Raw genomic sequence first — 16,058 nt, 5'->3', positions numbered from 1 at the left:
CTTCTGGAAGAACCAAAATACGTGCTTGTGCCACGTACCAAATCAAACGACCTTGACCTTGGAATGTAGTAAATTTATGTGAGATATTATGTATTGCAAAATCGATACATTGTGTAAATGGTCCAAGTTTTACTAGTGCAGTCACAGAAAATTGACAGACATTCATATTCTGCTTCCTGTTGTGTTTCTTTTTGTGGTGCAGCAGACTGTAATGTTTTCTTTTCATAGCTGCCACTGACCTTTCTTGCCACCTGGCTAACTCTATTCCTGTGGTATTGCTTGAAAGGCTGTATGAACTGGCTAGGAGATTCTTACTCTGGTTGTCTTCTGGAGTCACTCCTGTGCTTCCTGTCACAACATGGCAGCTGAAGAGCCTTCATTCTCCAGTCCTGAAAACATATCAATGCTTGTCCTTCAAACACAAGTTTAGATGCCCACAGTGTGGAATTCTATTCAATCCCATGTTCTTTCTGTTCCTTATAACTTCTTCATTTTCCTTCTTGGTTCAGGCTTGTATGCATAGATAATCATAAGGCTGTCCTGGCCTGTCCCTTTGCTGCTGGATTACTGAGTGAAGTTTTCCCCACATTCCTTCTTCCTTCTCTGCTTTGCACTTACAAATGAGTTGTTGCCAGGTGTTGCCATGTGCATGCTCATATTTGGTAAAGTGTTTGCAGAGATGTCAGAATTGACTTTGATGTCCTGCACAGATGCAGAGATGAGGCTGATGCTTAGCCCCGGAAAGTTCTGCAACCACTTCAGATGCATGTAGTTTAAGATTTACTAAATAATTATAATAATAAAGATCATATACTTGTTTATAACAAAAAGTACCAGTTAGGAACAGTAAACTTGAAATTTTCTCAATGGTGAAGTTAAGTAAGAGTCTGTCCTTATGGAACTCTACACCCTCAGAAGTAAAAATAAATAAAAAATAGGAAAGCAAACCACCTACCTTTGGGATGGCAAAGGTGTGAAGTATGTTCTTTGCATTTCAGTATAAATAAGGTAGATAAATAATTCAGGAAAATAGTGGGAGTTTTCATTATGGTTTCTTTACTTATTTCAATGTCCAATGTAAATTCTGAAATGTAGCACAGGAATGACTCCTGTGAAAGAATGAATGAGTTTGGTGTGGCTATGACAAATGTGCTGCTATGCGGACTGCTCACTGAGTTGCTCGTTACTGAGGTTGACAAAGGCTGTCAGTCTGTGGCTGAGATGTACAGCGGTTATCCCTTGTGCTCCTGCTAGCAGGTACCGATATGGTTATAACAAAAAGCCACATAGTCTTGCTGTCTTTACAAATCATAATTATCTCACATCATTTTCCTGGCAAGCTTTGGTTTTTAGAAACTATAAGGAGGTGGTTTTATTTACTTAATTTATCTTGGGAATCTGTGCTTTTTCAGCTTTTTTTTTTTTTTTTTTTTTTTTTTTTTTCATGTATTAATTAATTTCTTATGGCTACAGCCCTTCAATACAAACAATAAATTAATCTTACTTTCCTTGTCATTCTTAATTTCAACTAGTCCAAGGTGAAGTCAAGAGATGATGCTCTTGAAAATGCTTGCTATTGAGTTTTGACATTTGTACCTGTGGTATATAACAGTCAAGGACATTGTTGCTAGAGTAGTTGTTCCTTCTGGGCCTTGCATTGTGCCTACAGAAATGCCCTGCAGGTCTTTTTATATTTCTTCTTTCAAGATGCCAGTGTGACAGTCAGTCCTTCTCTCCTTTTCTTGAAGGTATGACACCTCTTCAAATTGAAACTCAAACTGAAAAGTGATGAAAAAACTGAACTAAAATTACTATTACTTAGTATGTCTGAAAAGGGAACTTGGAAGCAGCTGGTTCCTGTGGCTGGTAAACTCACTGTAAGCATTTTCTCCATGCTCTTAAAGCAGAGAGACAAGGGTTTCCCAGTTTCTTGTACCTTCATGCTTCCATCTAACACTGGCCCTTTTAGTAATCCCCTTTGCAAGCCATACGGGGCCTTTGGCTATGTGTTTTTCTTCCATCTTCCAAGGCTGTGGTGTTTGTCAGCCTTATTTCCCACTGAGGGCCAGCAGTTGGCTCCTGTGGGCAGTATTCTCCTTTGTAGTTACGTTGTTCAGGGTAAAGTCAGGACCAGAAAGACTGAGAGCAATTGACTTTATAGAATGCCTGCAGCTTCTGCTTACTCACGGGGCTCTTGCAGCTTCAGCTGCTGTCCCAGCTGATGAGCCAACTGAACTTAATGAGCATTCATATCTGTAAGGTAAAGCCCATTAACTTGTTTGTCTGAGGTGTCAGATATGGAACTTTTTTTCCATGTTTGCCACAGCCTATGCGTACATTTGCATACTTGGCTGGCATGAAGAAACCTAGTAATGAGCGTGACCCCATACTGCATCCTGTTTATCCAGAGGACCTGAGCCATGATGTTTTCTTATGAAATGATTTTATTAGACTATCAATTGCAGATACCAGCCCTACTCACCAATCTTCAACAGCCTGCAATCCTGATCAGACCTACTGATAGGGAAGGGAGTTTACAGTGGAATCCAGATTGTGATATTTGAATGCATGGGGTTAGTATTTTGATACAGGTGGGCATTTTACATTCTTGAGGTTATCAAGCAGTATGTGTGAGTTCTGTCTTCCTGGCAGAGCAGGAGACTTGAAATTTTTTCATCCTCTTTTAGTCTTTGCTCAGCTCTAAAATCAGATCTTGAAGCTAATACTTTGCTCATTCCAGTGAGACTGAAATGTCCATTTTTGCCCAGAATTGCTTATAGTCAAGCACTGTGCTACTAGCAGAGGAGGTTGGGGTGAATCTCTTTTGGTGCATATTAATTTGAATGACTCAGTAACATAGCTTTTAGGAATTTACAATTTTTAGTTATTGTTATGTTATCATTTATACGAGTTGTTACTAATTTGCATTCCTACATTTTTTTTTCCCCTAAGTTTACACAGAATCACAGAATTGAAGGGGTTGAAAGGTTACTCAAGAGATCAGAGTCCAACCCCTCTGCTAAAGCAGATTCCCTACAATAGGTCACATAGGTAGGTGTCCAGACAGGTCTTGAATATCTCCATAGAAGGAGACTGCACATCCTCTCTAGCTAGTCTGTTTCAGTGCTCTGTCACCCTTACTGTAAAGAAGTTCTTCTGTGTGTTTGTACAGAACTTCCTATGTTCTTGGCCTGTTGATACACACCACTGAGAAGAGCCTGGCTTCATCCATTTGCCTCTCACTTCACTTTAGATAAGTATTAATCAGATACCCCCTCAGTCTTCTTTTCTGCAGGCTGAAGAGACCCAAGTTACTCAGTCTTTCCTCATATGGGAGATCCAGGCTCTTTGTCATCTTTTTCATCTTTGTGGCCTTCTGCTTGACTCCTCCTAGGAGATCCTTGTCTTTTTTGAGCTGGGAAGCTCAAAACTGGACACAGTAGTCTAAATGTGGTCTCACCAGGGCAGAGTAGAGAAGGAGGATCACCTCCCTTAACTTGCTGTCTATGCTCTTTTTAATGCATCCCAAGATACCATTGGTCTTTTTGGACAAAAGGGCATGCTTCTGGCTCGTGGCCAACCTGTTATCCACCAGAACCTGCTGGTCCCTCTCCACAGAGCTCCTCTTCAGCGGCTTAGCCCCTAACCCGTACTGATACATGTGGTTACTCCTTCCCTGGTGCAAGCCTCTGCACTTGCTCTTGTTGAATGTCATCAGGTTCTTCCCTTCCTAATCAGTGATGACATCTTAGAAGGCTATCAGGTTGGTCAAGCATGATTTCTCCTTGGTGAAATGCTCCCTGACCTATAGAAAGTCTTCCTATCCCGAGACTCACTCTCTTACCTCTGGGGTCTGGGATTCCTGATGGTTAATCTTAGCATCAAAGACTGAAGCAAAGAAGGTATTCAGAATCTCCGCCTTCTTGGTGTCCCCTGTTAATAGTGCATCCTCCTCATTTAGTGGGAACCTGTGGTTTAGCCTAATGGCCTCTAAAAGTCATTATTGTTTAAATTAATGTGTTTACCTATATGTACACATTTTTTAAAGGTTTCACTTTTCCTTGCTGAAAGTGAATTTATTCCGTTACCTTCAAAGCTTTTCTGTAAGTAAACCAGTGCACCTGCTGTTTTTATAGGTGGATAGTGATAGGACAAGGGGCAATAGTTTTAAGCTAAGATGGGAGATGTAGGTTAGATATTAGGAGGAAGTTTTTCACACAGAGGGTGGTGACACACTGAAACAGGTTGCCCAAGGAGGTTGTGGATGCCCCGTCCCTGGAGGCATTCATGGCCAGGCTGGATGTGGCTCTGGGAAGCCTGGTCTGGTGGCTGGCAAACCTGCCCACAAGAGGGGATTGAAACTAGGTCATCTTTAATGTCCTTTTCAACCCAGGCCATTTTATGATTCTTGATTACCATACATCCTAGTCTAAATGCCTAAGCTGCTACTTTTTGTTTTAATTAATATTCATACCTTTCATATATGAGACTTCCTGCAATTTGGTTATATTTGATTGTTGGGAATCAGATTATTAGTGTTTTGTCATAACTTTTCATTCATTTATAAGCGTGCTTCTTACCATGTCTACGTTACATGAAGACATAGACTGAAATGCTAACAAATACAAGTCTGTGACATTGTCCTGACTGATGATATGTTACCATAGATTAACAAAGGTTGCTTGCAGTTTTAAGCCTCCTAATATTACACTAAAACACTACTTCTTGATACTGAGAAACAATAGCAGCATATTGTTGGAGACAGAATATGCTTTTATTTAATGCTTTGAGGATTGTTTGAAGGATCCTTGGAGCAATATTATCTTTAAGTAGTTCAGTGTGAATAAGGAAGCATTTTAGAATGCAGCCTTAAGCATAAATAGATATACTTTAAATGTTTTAGGTATTGGAGAAGTTACAATTGAAAAATGAGCGTACTTGCAATCCTATAAATACTGTTATGATTCCTTCTGGTGCTGCTACAGGGATCCAGCACTATTGAGTTTGCCACAGTTTCAGAGAGGGGTAACAGGATGGTCAGATACTGAACAGATTCACATGGGAGCAAACTCAGATTCTGCAAGATGAAAGAGATGACTAGCAAAACACAGTCTCTCTTCTTAAGCATGTCTTAAATTGTAAGCTGGAGAAGAATGAAATGTATGAATGCTTGAGAAGAAAGAAAAGGAGTAAGTGTGCTGCCCTTTCCTTTTCAAGGGTCCAAACTACTGTCATTCTGTAATACAATGTGCTGAGCAGAAAAGAACACAAGGAGTTCTATAAGGGTGACAGAGCCTGGAACAAGGTGCTCAGGGAAGTTGTGAAATCTCCTCTGGAGATATTCTAGACCCGCCTCAACACCAACCTGTGTGACCTGCTGTAGGGAACCTGCTGTAGCAGGGGAGTTGGACACAGTATCCTTCCTATTCCTCAGGAAGAAGTTTTCCACAGAGAGGATGGTGACACACTCGATTGCCCAAGGAGGTTGTGGTTGCTCCGTCACTGGATGTGGCTCTGGGCAGCCTGGTCTGGTGGTGGTGACTCTGGCCTGTGGCAGGGGGGTTGAAACTGGATGGTAATTGTGGTCCTTTTCAGCCCAGACCATTCAGTGATGCTATGATACATAGAGGTTCCTTCAAATCCCTGCCATTCTGTGATTCTGTGCAATGTATGGGAAGTAGGCTATCAGCACCATAATTATTTTATTAATCAATGTTTCATCACAGGCATGGCTTTCCATCATGTATCACCAATAAGGGAAGCATTCTAAGCATTAAAATTAAAAGGAGCAGCTGCTGCTTATAGTTTGGTTTCTTTTGCATACAGCATGAGCCAACTGGCCCAAATCTGCATATGATTGTTGCCCTATTATTGTTGTGGCAATAAACAAACTTAGAGTACAAATGCAAGGCTGTAGATAACCACATGCTATAGTGCATTAGAATTTTCTGGCTTCTGATTAATGTTGTGCAATGTACCCTTCACAACTGGGTGCCAGAGTTGACATTGTGAATACCGTAAAAGAAAGAGGAAATTTGAGAACCTTCTAGAATGTATTTCATTTGCCCACAGTGACCCTGTAATTGTTGCTATTACAAAATTTCAGATTGTGGCTGTGGTGTGCTTAAGAATTGGGCCTGTGGTTTTATTGCAAAATTATTACATTAAAACCATTTGGGGACTGTAGGCACATAGTCTCACTCACTCTCTTAAGCATTATTCTGGCTGATATTGTGAAATGCAGCTGTTTCTAAGGGACAAGAGGCACTAGAGTAACTGTTGAACTAATAACAAAATTGAGATCCATTTAGTTTCCTTTTTTTCCCAAAGACTGTCAGCTAATTTGAGATCAAGATGCAGGGAAATTAGCCTTTTTTTTTTTTTTTTTTTTTACTGAAAAAGTAGTGGGACAAAAATGGCTTTCACTCTGAGCACCCTGACCTTTTATGTGGCCTTTAAGAGACTGAAAGTCTACTTGGGCTTAAGGGTTTTAAACTAGAGAATTAAAATACTGTGTTTTGTTTCTGGGGCTAACAAAGAGAATACTGCAATGAAATTGTACACTTGGTTTTGCTGAAGTGTTTAATGAAGCTGATGTTTGGAGCAAGGCAAGAGAAGAGCCCTCTGAATTAATTAAGAATATGAGAGAGCAGGTTCACATGGTGAGCACAGTGCTAAACTACAGTTATTACTGGGCTTATCACAAATAAAGCACTTTGTTTAAAGACCCTCCTATTTGTAGTGCCAACAGCTTTCCTGGGCAATTACCTTGAGTTACCCATTTTAAATCCTTCTTTTTCTCCCCTCAGCCCTTCAGTTATCCTCATAACCAGACTAAGTTACTGAAGAAATTTATGGTTGATCCTCTTGTTTCCTTTTTGTGTATATATACTTTTTAAATGTTGTTACTGGCCAGATGGGAAGAGTGTTTCACAGTTCTTTGTTCTCCCATGTTTGCCTTGTATGAAGAACATACACAAGGCCAGGATCTCAGCTCTTCCCTGTGCTTTGTTCAGAGCACTTCAGCTCATTGCCTCAGCCTTATTGCAGCAGAGCCAACCTTACCAAACAGTGTGCTGAAATGCAAATATCTGTGCTGGGAATTGGCATTCTAGAGCGTTTAGAACATGTTTTCTGGCTTTTGGTAGTTAAAAGGAAAGCGCAATTGGATAATTTGGATCCAGATATTGCTCCCCAGTGTTTCAGTCTCCTGTTTCTTACACTGGTAGGAAATGTATTCAACACCTCCCATGCCCCTAGCTGGTTGCTTTTTTTATTTTTATTTTTCTATTATTATTATTATTATTATTTTTAACTAAGGCAGAACATTTTTAGGTATGAAATATCAGTTATTTTCCAGACTTGATCTGTTTCTTGAATGATGAAAGCTGAGTATTTAAAGTTTTATAATTACAAGTGGAAATACTTGGAATTGTCAGTGTCCAGCTCTTAAATCCAGAAGTACTTCAGTGCTTTCATCTCCCTACATCATGAATCTCTTATGCTTCACTGCACACTGCATATGAACATTTCGCTTCTGTCTTCAATAAACAGATAGTACCTGCAGTTAATTTCGTCACTTATAACTTGTGTCGAGGGAGACTATTTTCACAGCGAGTAGTAATAGCCAAATCTTCTCTCTCCTTTAAAAAAAAAAAGAAGAAAGAAGAAGGCAAAAAAGTACGATCAACAATATTTGAATAGCTGCTGGAAATGTCGCCCCTAGAGCTTCAAACCTTTCTCTTCATCAGAGAGATATGTTATATTCATTAGCCAATGAAAGGGCTTCATACTATCTTACCATTTGGGTATTAAGCTTTTTTCACTGGTTGGTCCAGAGTAGAAGAAAACTGCTTAAAACTAGTCACTCGTATTGTTCTTGAGAGGAACAACTAAGGTTGTTTTTCTTCTCCAGATGCAGAAATCTATTTTGATAGTGATTATGTTCTGGATCTCCTTAAATGCTCCTAGTGATAAATATATGGGGCATGCTTTTAAAACATTTAGCAATGGAAGAAAAAAAAACCTGGCATGCATCATTGAAAGCTAAATTGAAGAATTCAGGGAGGAATTACTTCTAAAAGCAGTAGTGATCCCTTACAGTGGTATTATGTGAAGTTAAAACGTCTTTTTTTCTTCTTCTGTGGAGTTGTTCTTTATATGACTTGTAGTTGGTACTTATCTTTTATTTCATTAAGATAAATAGTAGTTAATGATAGTGCATAGTAAAGGTGCCCTTTCAGTTATTATTTTGCTGTAATTATTTGTAGACTATGTAATCATTGAATTGTGAATAAAGGAGATGCAGGTTTACTGGAAAACATCATCACATGTGAGAATGCCACCTCGCTTGCATGTGAATTACCCATTTTTTTCAGAAGTCATTAACTGTATAACACATTGCAGAGGACACAGAACTGAGTGAGAGTGGATTGTAGTCCAGAGGGTTGCTGCCATGCAGACCTGGAGAAATGGGCTGACAGAAACCTCATGAGGTTCAGCAAGGGAAATTGCCAAGTCCTGCATCTGGGGAGAAACAACCCAAGGAGGGTAAACCAAGGCACTAGTGCATGCTGGCAGCTAGTTAGTCAGTTCAAGGCAGCTCTGCAGAGAAGTCCTTTGGAGTCTTTAGATACAAGCTGACCAAGAGCCTGCATTGTGCCCTTGTAGCAAAGAAGGCCCATGGTATACTGGGCTGCATTACTTGTGGTACTACCAGGAGGTCAAGGTGGGGAATCCTTCCTCTAAGCTTTGGTGAGTCTTCAGCTGGAATGCTGAGATCAGTGCAATGCTTCCTTGTGCAAAGGAGGCATGGAGCTCCTTAACAGTGCCTAATAAGTGTCTACGATAATGATGGAATTGGAGCATTTCGCCTATGAGTGAGGTAGAACTGTTCAGCCTACAGAAGAAAAAGGGAAGATCTTATTCATGTGTATGCTTGGTGGGAGAATGCTAAGAGAACAATTAGGGTCATCTAAGTGATGCCCAGTGCCAGGCTAGAGGCTAGGGCACAAATTAGAACATAGGATGTTCTGCCTTAACACCAGTAAGTGCTTCTATGAGGCTGTGGGCTCTCCTTGCAGATATTCAAAAGCTGCCTGGATGTGGTCCTGATGGACTCAGATTTAAAGGTGTACCTAGATTGTTTTCCTGTTGACTTTTCCTTTGAATAGCTGGTTGCCGTGACTGGGAAGAAACACATAAACTGCTGATGCTCCCACTGTATATCCAGACAGAAAGTTTCTGCCACGTTTTTCTTTTTTCTTCAGTACAATTTTATTTGCTGTGTGCAGATTTTTAGCTATTTCATAATCGTACAAAATCATTCTCATTTTGACAGTGGCCTCTAGAGGTCCCTTCAACCTCAACCGTTACTCTGTAAACCTGAGGTTGCTACATTATTTTAGCTCTTGTTTCCAAATGAAACAGCAATTGTTTTTTTCAACTCTACCAATTGAATAAAGTCATGCAGCCATAATAGACAACAACTTAAATTTTCCAGTCTCCTCCAGGAAGAGGTATGCACATTGCATACTTTATTTTTTCCCCATAATCTGTGGAACAAGCTATAACACAGTGTGGACAGGAGAGGTGGGTTTTGTTTTTAGGATGATATACACAAGCCTAGCAGTAGCTCAGCCTCAGGAAGCAATTTTTGCTACCACTTTGGGATCTTGTTGCAACTGAAAAGTGAAAGTTAAGAGAATGCTGAAGTTTGACTTAGGTCCTATAGAGTACATACGCATAGAACATACAGATTTTTGGGATGATTTACAGATGTAAAGGTTTTTCCTCATATTATTACCCTGAATATTGTATTTTTATATATACATATATAATATACACAATATAATATATAATACTGATTAGATCAAGTGTGTCTCACCTCAGTTATTACATACTGCAAGCAAGGGGTGTAGTTTTTATTTACGCTGGAAAAAAACACCACAACAACTTGGTTTTATAAAGCATGGAGCTAGGACAAAATAGAAGGGTTTGATGAATGAATGTAATGAGGAATTTTGCAAACTTTCCATGTGATACCCCATTAATTATGTGGCAAAATGCTCAGCAAAAATCAGTCAAATTAAAGCATCTCCAAAGAATACTGAAAGTAGCAAAAAGGTGAAGATTAGAAATTATGGAGTAAAAAAGATAAAGTAACTAGCTAGATGAATTTACAATAAGCTGTGGTGCGAAGAGGTAGAGAATTAGCTTACCCGCTCATTTCAGGAGTAGCATAGTAGGCTGGAGCAGATGCTTACATCAGTGATTGGTAGGTTTTCAAATACCAACTCGTGTAATTAAAATCTTTGCTTTCTCTACTTTCCTCACAAATTCATGTGGTAAGAATAAATTTGTAAAGTTCTTACTGTATTTTAAAATGCCAGCTGGACACTTGAGAGGCTAATGGTTAAAAGGGGTAATCTTTTAGTGTATTGGTTTGATATTGTGTGGTTTGTGAATCTTAGGAGATTCAGATTAATGAGTCCAAAATGTAGAAGTCATTAATTGGCTTTTTGGGTGGTAATACATAAAAATAAAAAAAAATGAAGGCATATGAAAGAAATGAGACTTAAGAGAAGTTTGAAAAGAAGTACGAAAATAGTCTCCTTAAGTAGAGTGGAGCCCATCCCTATCATTGTTAAAGATGAGTCTGCATTCAAGCACATTCTCATTATTTTAATGAACATTATGAACAGATAATAAAGGAATGCACTCCAGTAGATAAAAATTAAATGCTGTCACTATTCATGACATTTGAGTTAATTATACTATCCCATAATGTCTTCTGACTGTTAGCACAGAGGCTGAGATAAAAGGGAGGGATCAGAGCAGCTTGCAAAAGCTGTACCAAAGCTTATCTCTGTCTCGAATGGGAGGATAATAAATTCCACAAGCATAGATCACCAGATGACCTGGGTTTTTCTTCAGCTGAAAATTAGGGGATTATACAATCCCTATGTAGCATTAATTATTAAACAAAAGCAATTTTAGATTTTTATTCATTCATGAAATTTTATAAAGGCTGGGAGACTAGTGGTGGCATCTTTGTTACCTGCAGTTTCCTATTTTAACTCCTTTTGTAAACTGATGGATAGTGGATGATCCTACTCTGTTGTGCTGTGTTATGTCAGCAGACCTGTTATGGTTTTGTAAGTTGGTTCGTGTTGCTATTCCATGTCAGAACATCATATGGGATAATGGGAGTTAAGGAGACAAGTTGGTGTTGGGTTTTTTTTTTTTTTGTTTTTTTGTTTTTTTGTTTTTTTGTTTTTTCTCTCTTTTCTGTGGACTGCCTTAAATGGGCATGGGGGGAGGGGGCGGCATCGGAGGGAAGGTCGGGAAGGGGAAGGGGTTTTTGCCCGGTTCCCTGCGAGGAGACGGCGCGGTTGGAACTTCCCGCCTCCCACAGCCCGCCGGTGAGACTGGGACTTGGTTTTCTCCTTTCTGAAACTCTCTCGTTGTTCTTTTGTTTCATTGGGTTCATTAAACTGCCGTTCGTTCTCAGATCATTCTTTTTTTCGTTCTTTTTTCCCTCCTAGACCCATTCGCAATCTCCCTTCCCTTCTCCTCTCTCTGAGCGCACGTGGCCGGGCCGGGCCGCACCACGCCGCACCTTGCTGAGAGGAGGTACTTTGTTCCTTCTCTCCCTGGGTTTGTTCCCGTTGTCACACAGACCTTTTATAAGTAAATTAATGACATGATAGTCAAGTGGTATCACAACTAATGTTAAAAATAACATTTTTAAAATAATTTAATTTTAATAATTTTTATTTATTTATTTATTTATTTATTTTTCCCAGCATTTCGGGTTAAAGCAAAAGAGCTGAATTTCAGTATATCACCCTCTGGCAAAACTCACTTTTCACAATTCTTTTTTCTATAAACAAAAAGTCTCATCTGTATGAATGTTCTTATTTGCACATATTCAGTCATTGGTTGTAGTGAGAAGATACTGCTTTGTGCTTTTGTTTTTGCCTAACAAATAGCACCATGGTAATACATCATCTGCTAGTTGTGTGCAACATAGGTAGACAGAAATTCTTTCGTTTTTGTATAGTTTCTCTAGTTCAATGTATTTTGCATTAGTTCTCTCCACGTATTCCTATGTAGGAAGCTGTAATATATATTTCTCTTGCATACTTGTGGGCAGTATGGCAAGTTTTCTTTTGGTATTTAGCGTGTTTGGGGGGATGAATGTCTGTGATAATGACCAAGTACTGAGTAACACTGGCTCCAGAATACAGAAAGTCATGTTTCACTGCTAGTCATCTTGTGTGTGTGCTGTGCAAGATGTGTGCATCAGTAATTAAATAGGCATAAACACTGAAGAATGTAAAATGCATTAGACATAATTATGTGTCCTCTACAAAAAAGATTTTCTTCCTTATTCTAAAAGCCCATTGGTAGGATGTTTGTGCTTCTTGCTAAATGGCTCAAAATTACTCAAAAAAACAAAAGTTCACATTTCAGACCTTTATTTCTAATACCCAGTCCTTCTCTGTCCTATTACAGTCTACTCTCAAGCTGCCTTAAAGCACTAGGCATTGCTCCAGGGTGTGTGTTGGGCATGTAGTGTATCTTAATGTGTGCTGAATTCATGCTGAAGTAAAAATCAGGGTGATATGCCACGATTAGCTGTTCTGTGCTGGCATCTAATCAAGGCAATATGGATGAAATTTTTGCTTGAGTTTTAGTCCTTGTGTAAGTGAAGTGTGTGCAAATGATAAATTGTCTGCAGTCAGGAAGGAGAATACACATGATTGTGAAGGTTGGATGATACGTCATCAGAAACAAGTTTTACATTGATAAATGTCACTGTTCAATATTCTCAGCTATCACAACCTTGTACAAATGTAGAGTAGGTTCTTCCTGGCTTTTAATCCTTGAGAATTCGTAACAGTCATCCTTGTTACAGTCTGTGCTATTGGCTGTGTATATGCACATGTAAACCCTACATAGTGGTGTATGTTATGCATATAAAATGCTATGTGATTTTCTGTTTAAAATATGAATCACCACCACATCTCTTCTTGTTCACATATGACTTATAATAGTACTATAAATGTATAATATAGGAAACTGGTGTGGTTTGTTCGCTAAAACAAGCACTTGCTTCCAACTTCTGCTTGTTGCATAAAGGTACATCTTGGCTGTACAGGAAATTTTTGACTTTGAAGCAGCTAGCAGTGAGAGATGACTGCTGTGGTGCTAAATGACCAGTGACATTTTCACCTGAGATTTTGGAATGTGTACAACTTCTAACAAATATAGCTGCTTATATGGAGGTCAGGTACTTCTGGATGTACACTAATAAGCCAGATGCCCAGTTGAAATCTGTGGTCGTTCTTCTAGTTCTAAATATCACCTGAGTCATATCAACTAGCGCTATAATAAGTAAATAATTTGTGTTAAGGTAAAATCTGAATAAAAGTATCAGATATCACTCCTAAACCACTTGGATTTGGCCTTTTTGGTTTAAACTGTGAGATATAAGACAAGAAACTACTCGTCAGAGTTGCTTTTGAGTAGATTATAATCCTCCTTAATTTCTATTCTCATTTTCAGTCTGTGATGAAAAAAATGAAATGCATCGTATGCTAATTTTCAATTGGAAATACTTGTCCTTTTAAGGACTCAGATGAATCAAAGAGATATAGCAAATTGGCTTCATATTTTGTGCTAGATGAAACTTAGAAAATGAGAGTAGATGTAGCAGTCTGTGGCAAATAGAAATACCACTTTATGAAATATAGAAACAGTAATGTTTTATTCGCAGATGACTATAGCAAAGTCTGAAAAATCATTTTTATTTTGGGCTATCACAGTATGACTTATTACGTGTATATTTTTGCATATATACTTATAATTATCCTTTTTTTTTTTTTTCTCTAAGCATTTAAAAATACACCCTGAGATCACTCTTTAATGCTGAGATCTTTATCTTTGCAGTTGGTCGAGAAGACTCATACCAGTCAATAGTCTCATGTGCTGCTGTCGTACTTACCCCAACAGTGGATACAAGGAAGAAAGAACAGATACTAAAACCTGAGGCGTCTAAACAGTGAGTTATTCAAATAAATGGTCCTTTATGAATGCAGTGTGAACAACAGCTAGTTTCATTCTTGTGGGTGTGTGTATACACCTCTTCTCTATTTCACCAGTGGTTACACTTTGGTGGTTCCATAACCAGAAATTGACCTGTGACCAGGCTGCTTCTTTTTTTCAGTAGTCTACCTTTTTATCCAAGACTTTGGTAATGAAGTATACAAAAAGAGTGTTCATTTATCCTCTGAAAAAAATTTTTAATAGGCTTATCAGAATGATAATCCTTGTTTAAATAGTCCTCTCATTCATCTCAGTTCCTAGCTGCTTTTTGGAAAGGTCTTAGTTTCTAAATGGTCATCTCATTTGAGATATTTCAGTATTTTTCAGTGACTGTTTTTACTACTGTGTTATAGCATGTGATGATGTCCTCAAAAATGTGGTAGTGGTCTTCCAAGGAAATTCTAAGAAATTGAGTATAATTTGATATCTTATGTTAGACAAGAATCATACCCAAAACATATCAGACAGGATGGTTGTTCCTTAACAATTTTTGACATGGTCTCATACCACATTCTTCTTTATAAAGTGGAGAGATTTGGCACGGTTGCTACTAGAAAGTTGTGGTCAACAGTTCTATGTCCAAGTGGTGGCTGGTCATGAGTGATACCTATCTAGGGCCTGGTAGTCTTCACTGTCTTTTTCAGTGACCTGAATAGTGGAATTGAGTTCTCCCTTGGCAAGTTTGTGGATGCCATCAAGCTGTGTGATATAGTTGATACAACTGAAGGAAGGGGCACCATCCACAGGGATTTGGACAGACTTGAGAAGTGGCCACATGAGAACCTAATGAGGTTTAACAAGGCCAAGTGCAAGGTGTTGCGCTTGGTTCAGGGCAATCTCAGGTATTCATACAAACTGGGAGAAGAACTCCTTGAGAGCTGCCCTGCGGGGTAGGTCCTGGAGATCCTGATGAATACAAAGCTGGACACTGGAAAAAAAACCCACACCATCAAAAATTATGTGAATTAGATATTAGACCTGAAACCTTTGGATCAGATTGAAATATGTGTGCACTGTCGCATCTGTTACTAGTTATACAGTATCTGTAATGGGAGGTATGAAGTCTCTTTTCCCAATGTACCTGTCTTGGTGCTAGGTCTGTGTCTTGGTACAGGTCTGTGGCCTAAGTCAGTATCTTATCGTGGCCTTCCTTTCAGCATGGTGATAGAAGCGTCTCTTCCAAGACTACTTGTATTTAAAAAAATAACATTGTACATTGTCACCTAAATGTGAAGTAATGTTTGAAATACTCTTAGCATCTATTTGATGGAATGTTTTGTTATATGGCTTTCTGATTACTAAGGAATTGGAAAGGCAATAGGCTGCAGAATAACTATTCTGAAATACAGACTTCTGTGGTTAATTCAAACAATATAGTATACTTTTGCCTCATTTCCATTAAAAAGTAAGCCTCCACTGTTATTTTATTGCCTTTTTTCCTCCACTGTCACCAGTCTCAGCATTTCATAATCCCTTATGAATTTAAAGGAAAGTCCTATATGTGTTTAGCGAGTACTTGAGACTTTTATGATATTACGTCCTTTTCCCCTTTGCCTAATGATATTAGCAAAGTAGATTAATGTATTTTATATTTTTTACTTATTATTTCATTATTTACAACCTGACTGATGATAACCTTTAAGTTATTAGACTTACATCATACACTCAGACATCTAAGAAACGTGCTGTGGCATCTGCTACAATTTGCACTTCTAAAAATATAACTTAAGCTCTGGAGTTCTTTCATTTAAAAAAAAAAAAAAAGCAAACAAAAAATTTTGTGCTTAGGTTATTTTATATATACATCTGCACATGAAATGGCAGAACAGTGTTGCCATGTTTAAACCAACACTTCTTACAGTTATATTAGACATGAAACAGACATCTTTCTGGAAAAGTTTTACATGTTTTAATAGGAGTTCAGTAAACTTTCTCTAAACATTCAG

The 16,058-nt window shown here is 38.5% G+C and overlaps 1 protein-coding gene across 6 annotated transcripts in view; it reads left to right on the top strand.

Moving 5' to 3' along the window:
- Positions 1 to 16,058, top strand: part of CCSER1 (coiled-coil serine rich protein 1) — a 585,787-nt gene that overhangs the window by 145,771 nt on the left and 423,958 nt on the right. For all 6 annotated transcript variants that reach the window (XM_072336461.1, XM_072336462.1, XM_072336463.1 and 3 more), the window contains exon 5: positions 13,957 to 14,068. In XM_072336461.1, coding sequence (XP_072192562.1) covers positions 13,957 to 14,068 — 112 coding nt within the window. The remainder of the gene's footprint in view (positions 1 to 13,956; positions 14,069 to 16,058) is intronic.

Source organism: Excalfactoria chinensis, chromosome 4 (assembly GCF_039878825.1).
Source record: "Excalfactoria chinensis isolate bCotChi1 chromosome 4, bCotChi1.hap2, whole genome shotgun sequence".
NCBI lineage: Eukaryota > Metazoa > Chordata > Aves > Galliformes > Phasianidae > Excalfactoria > Excalfactoria chinensis.
Note: the sequence above shows the minus strand (reverse complement) of the source record. Positions and strands in the feature narration are given on the sequence as shown.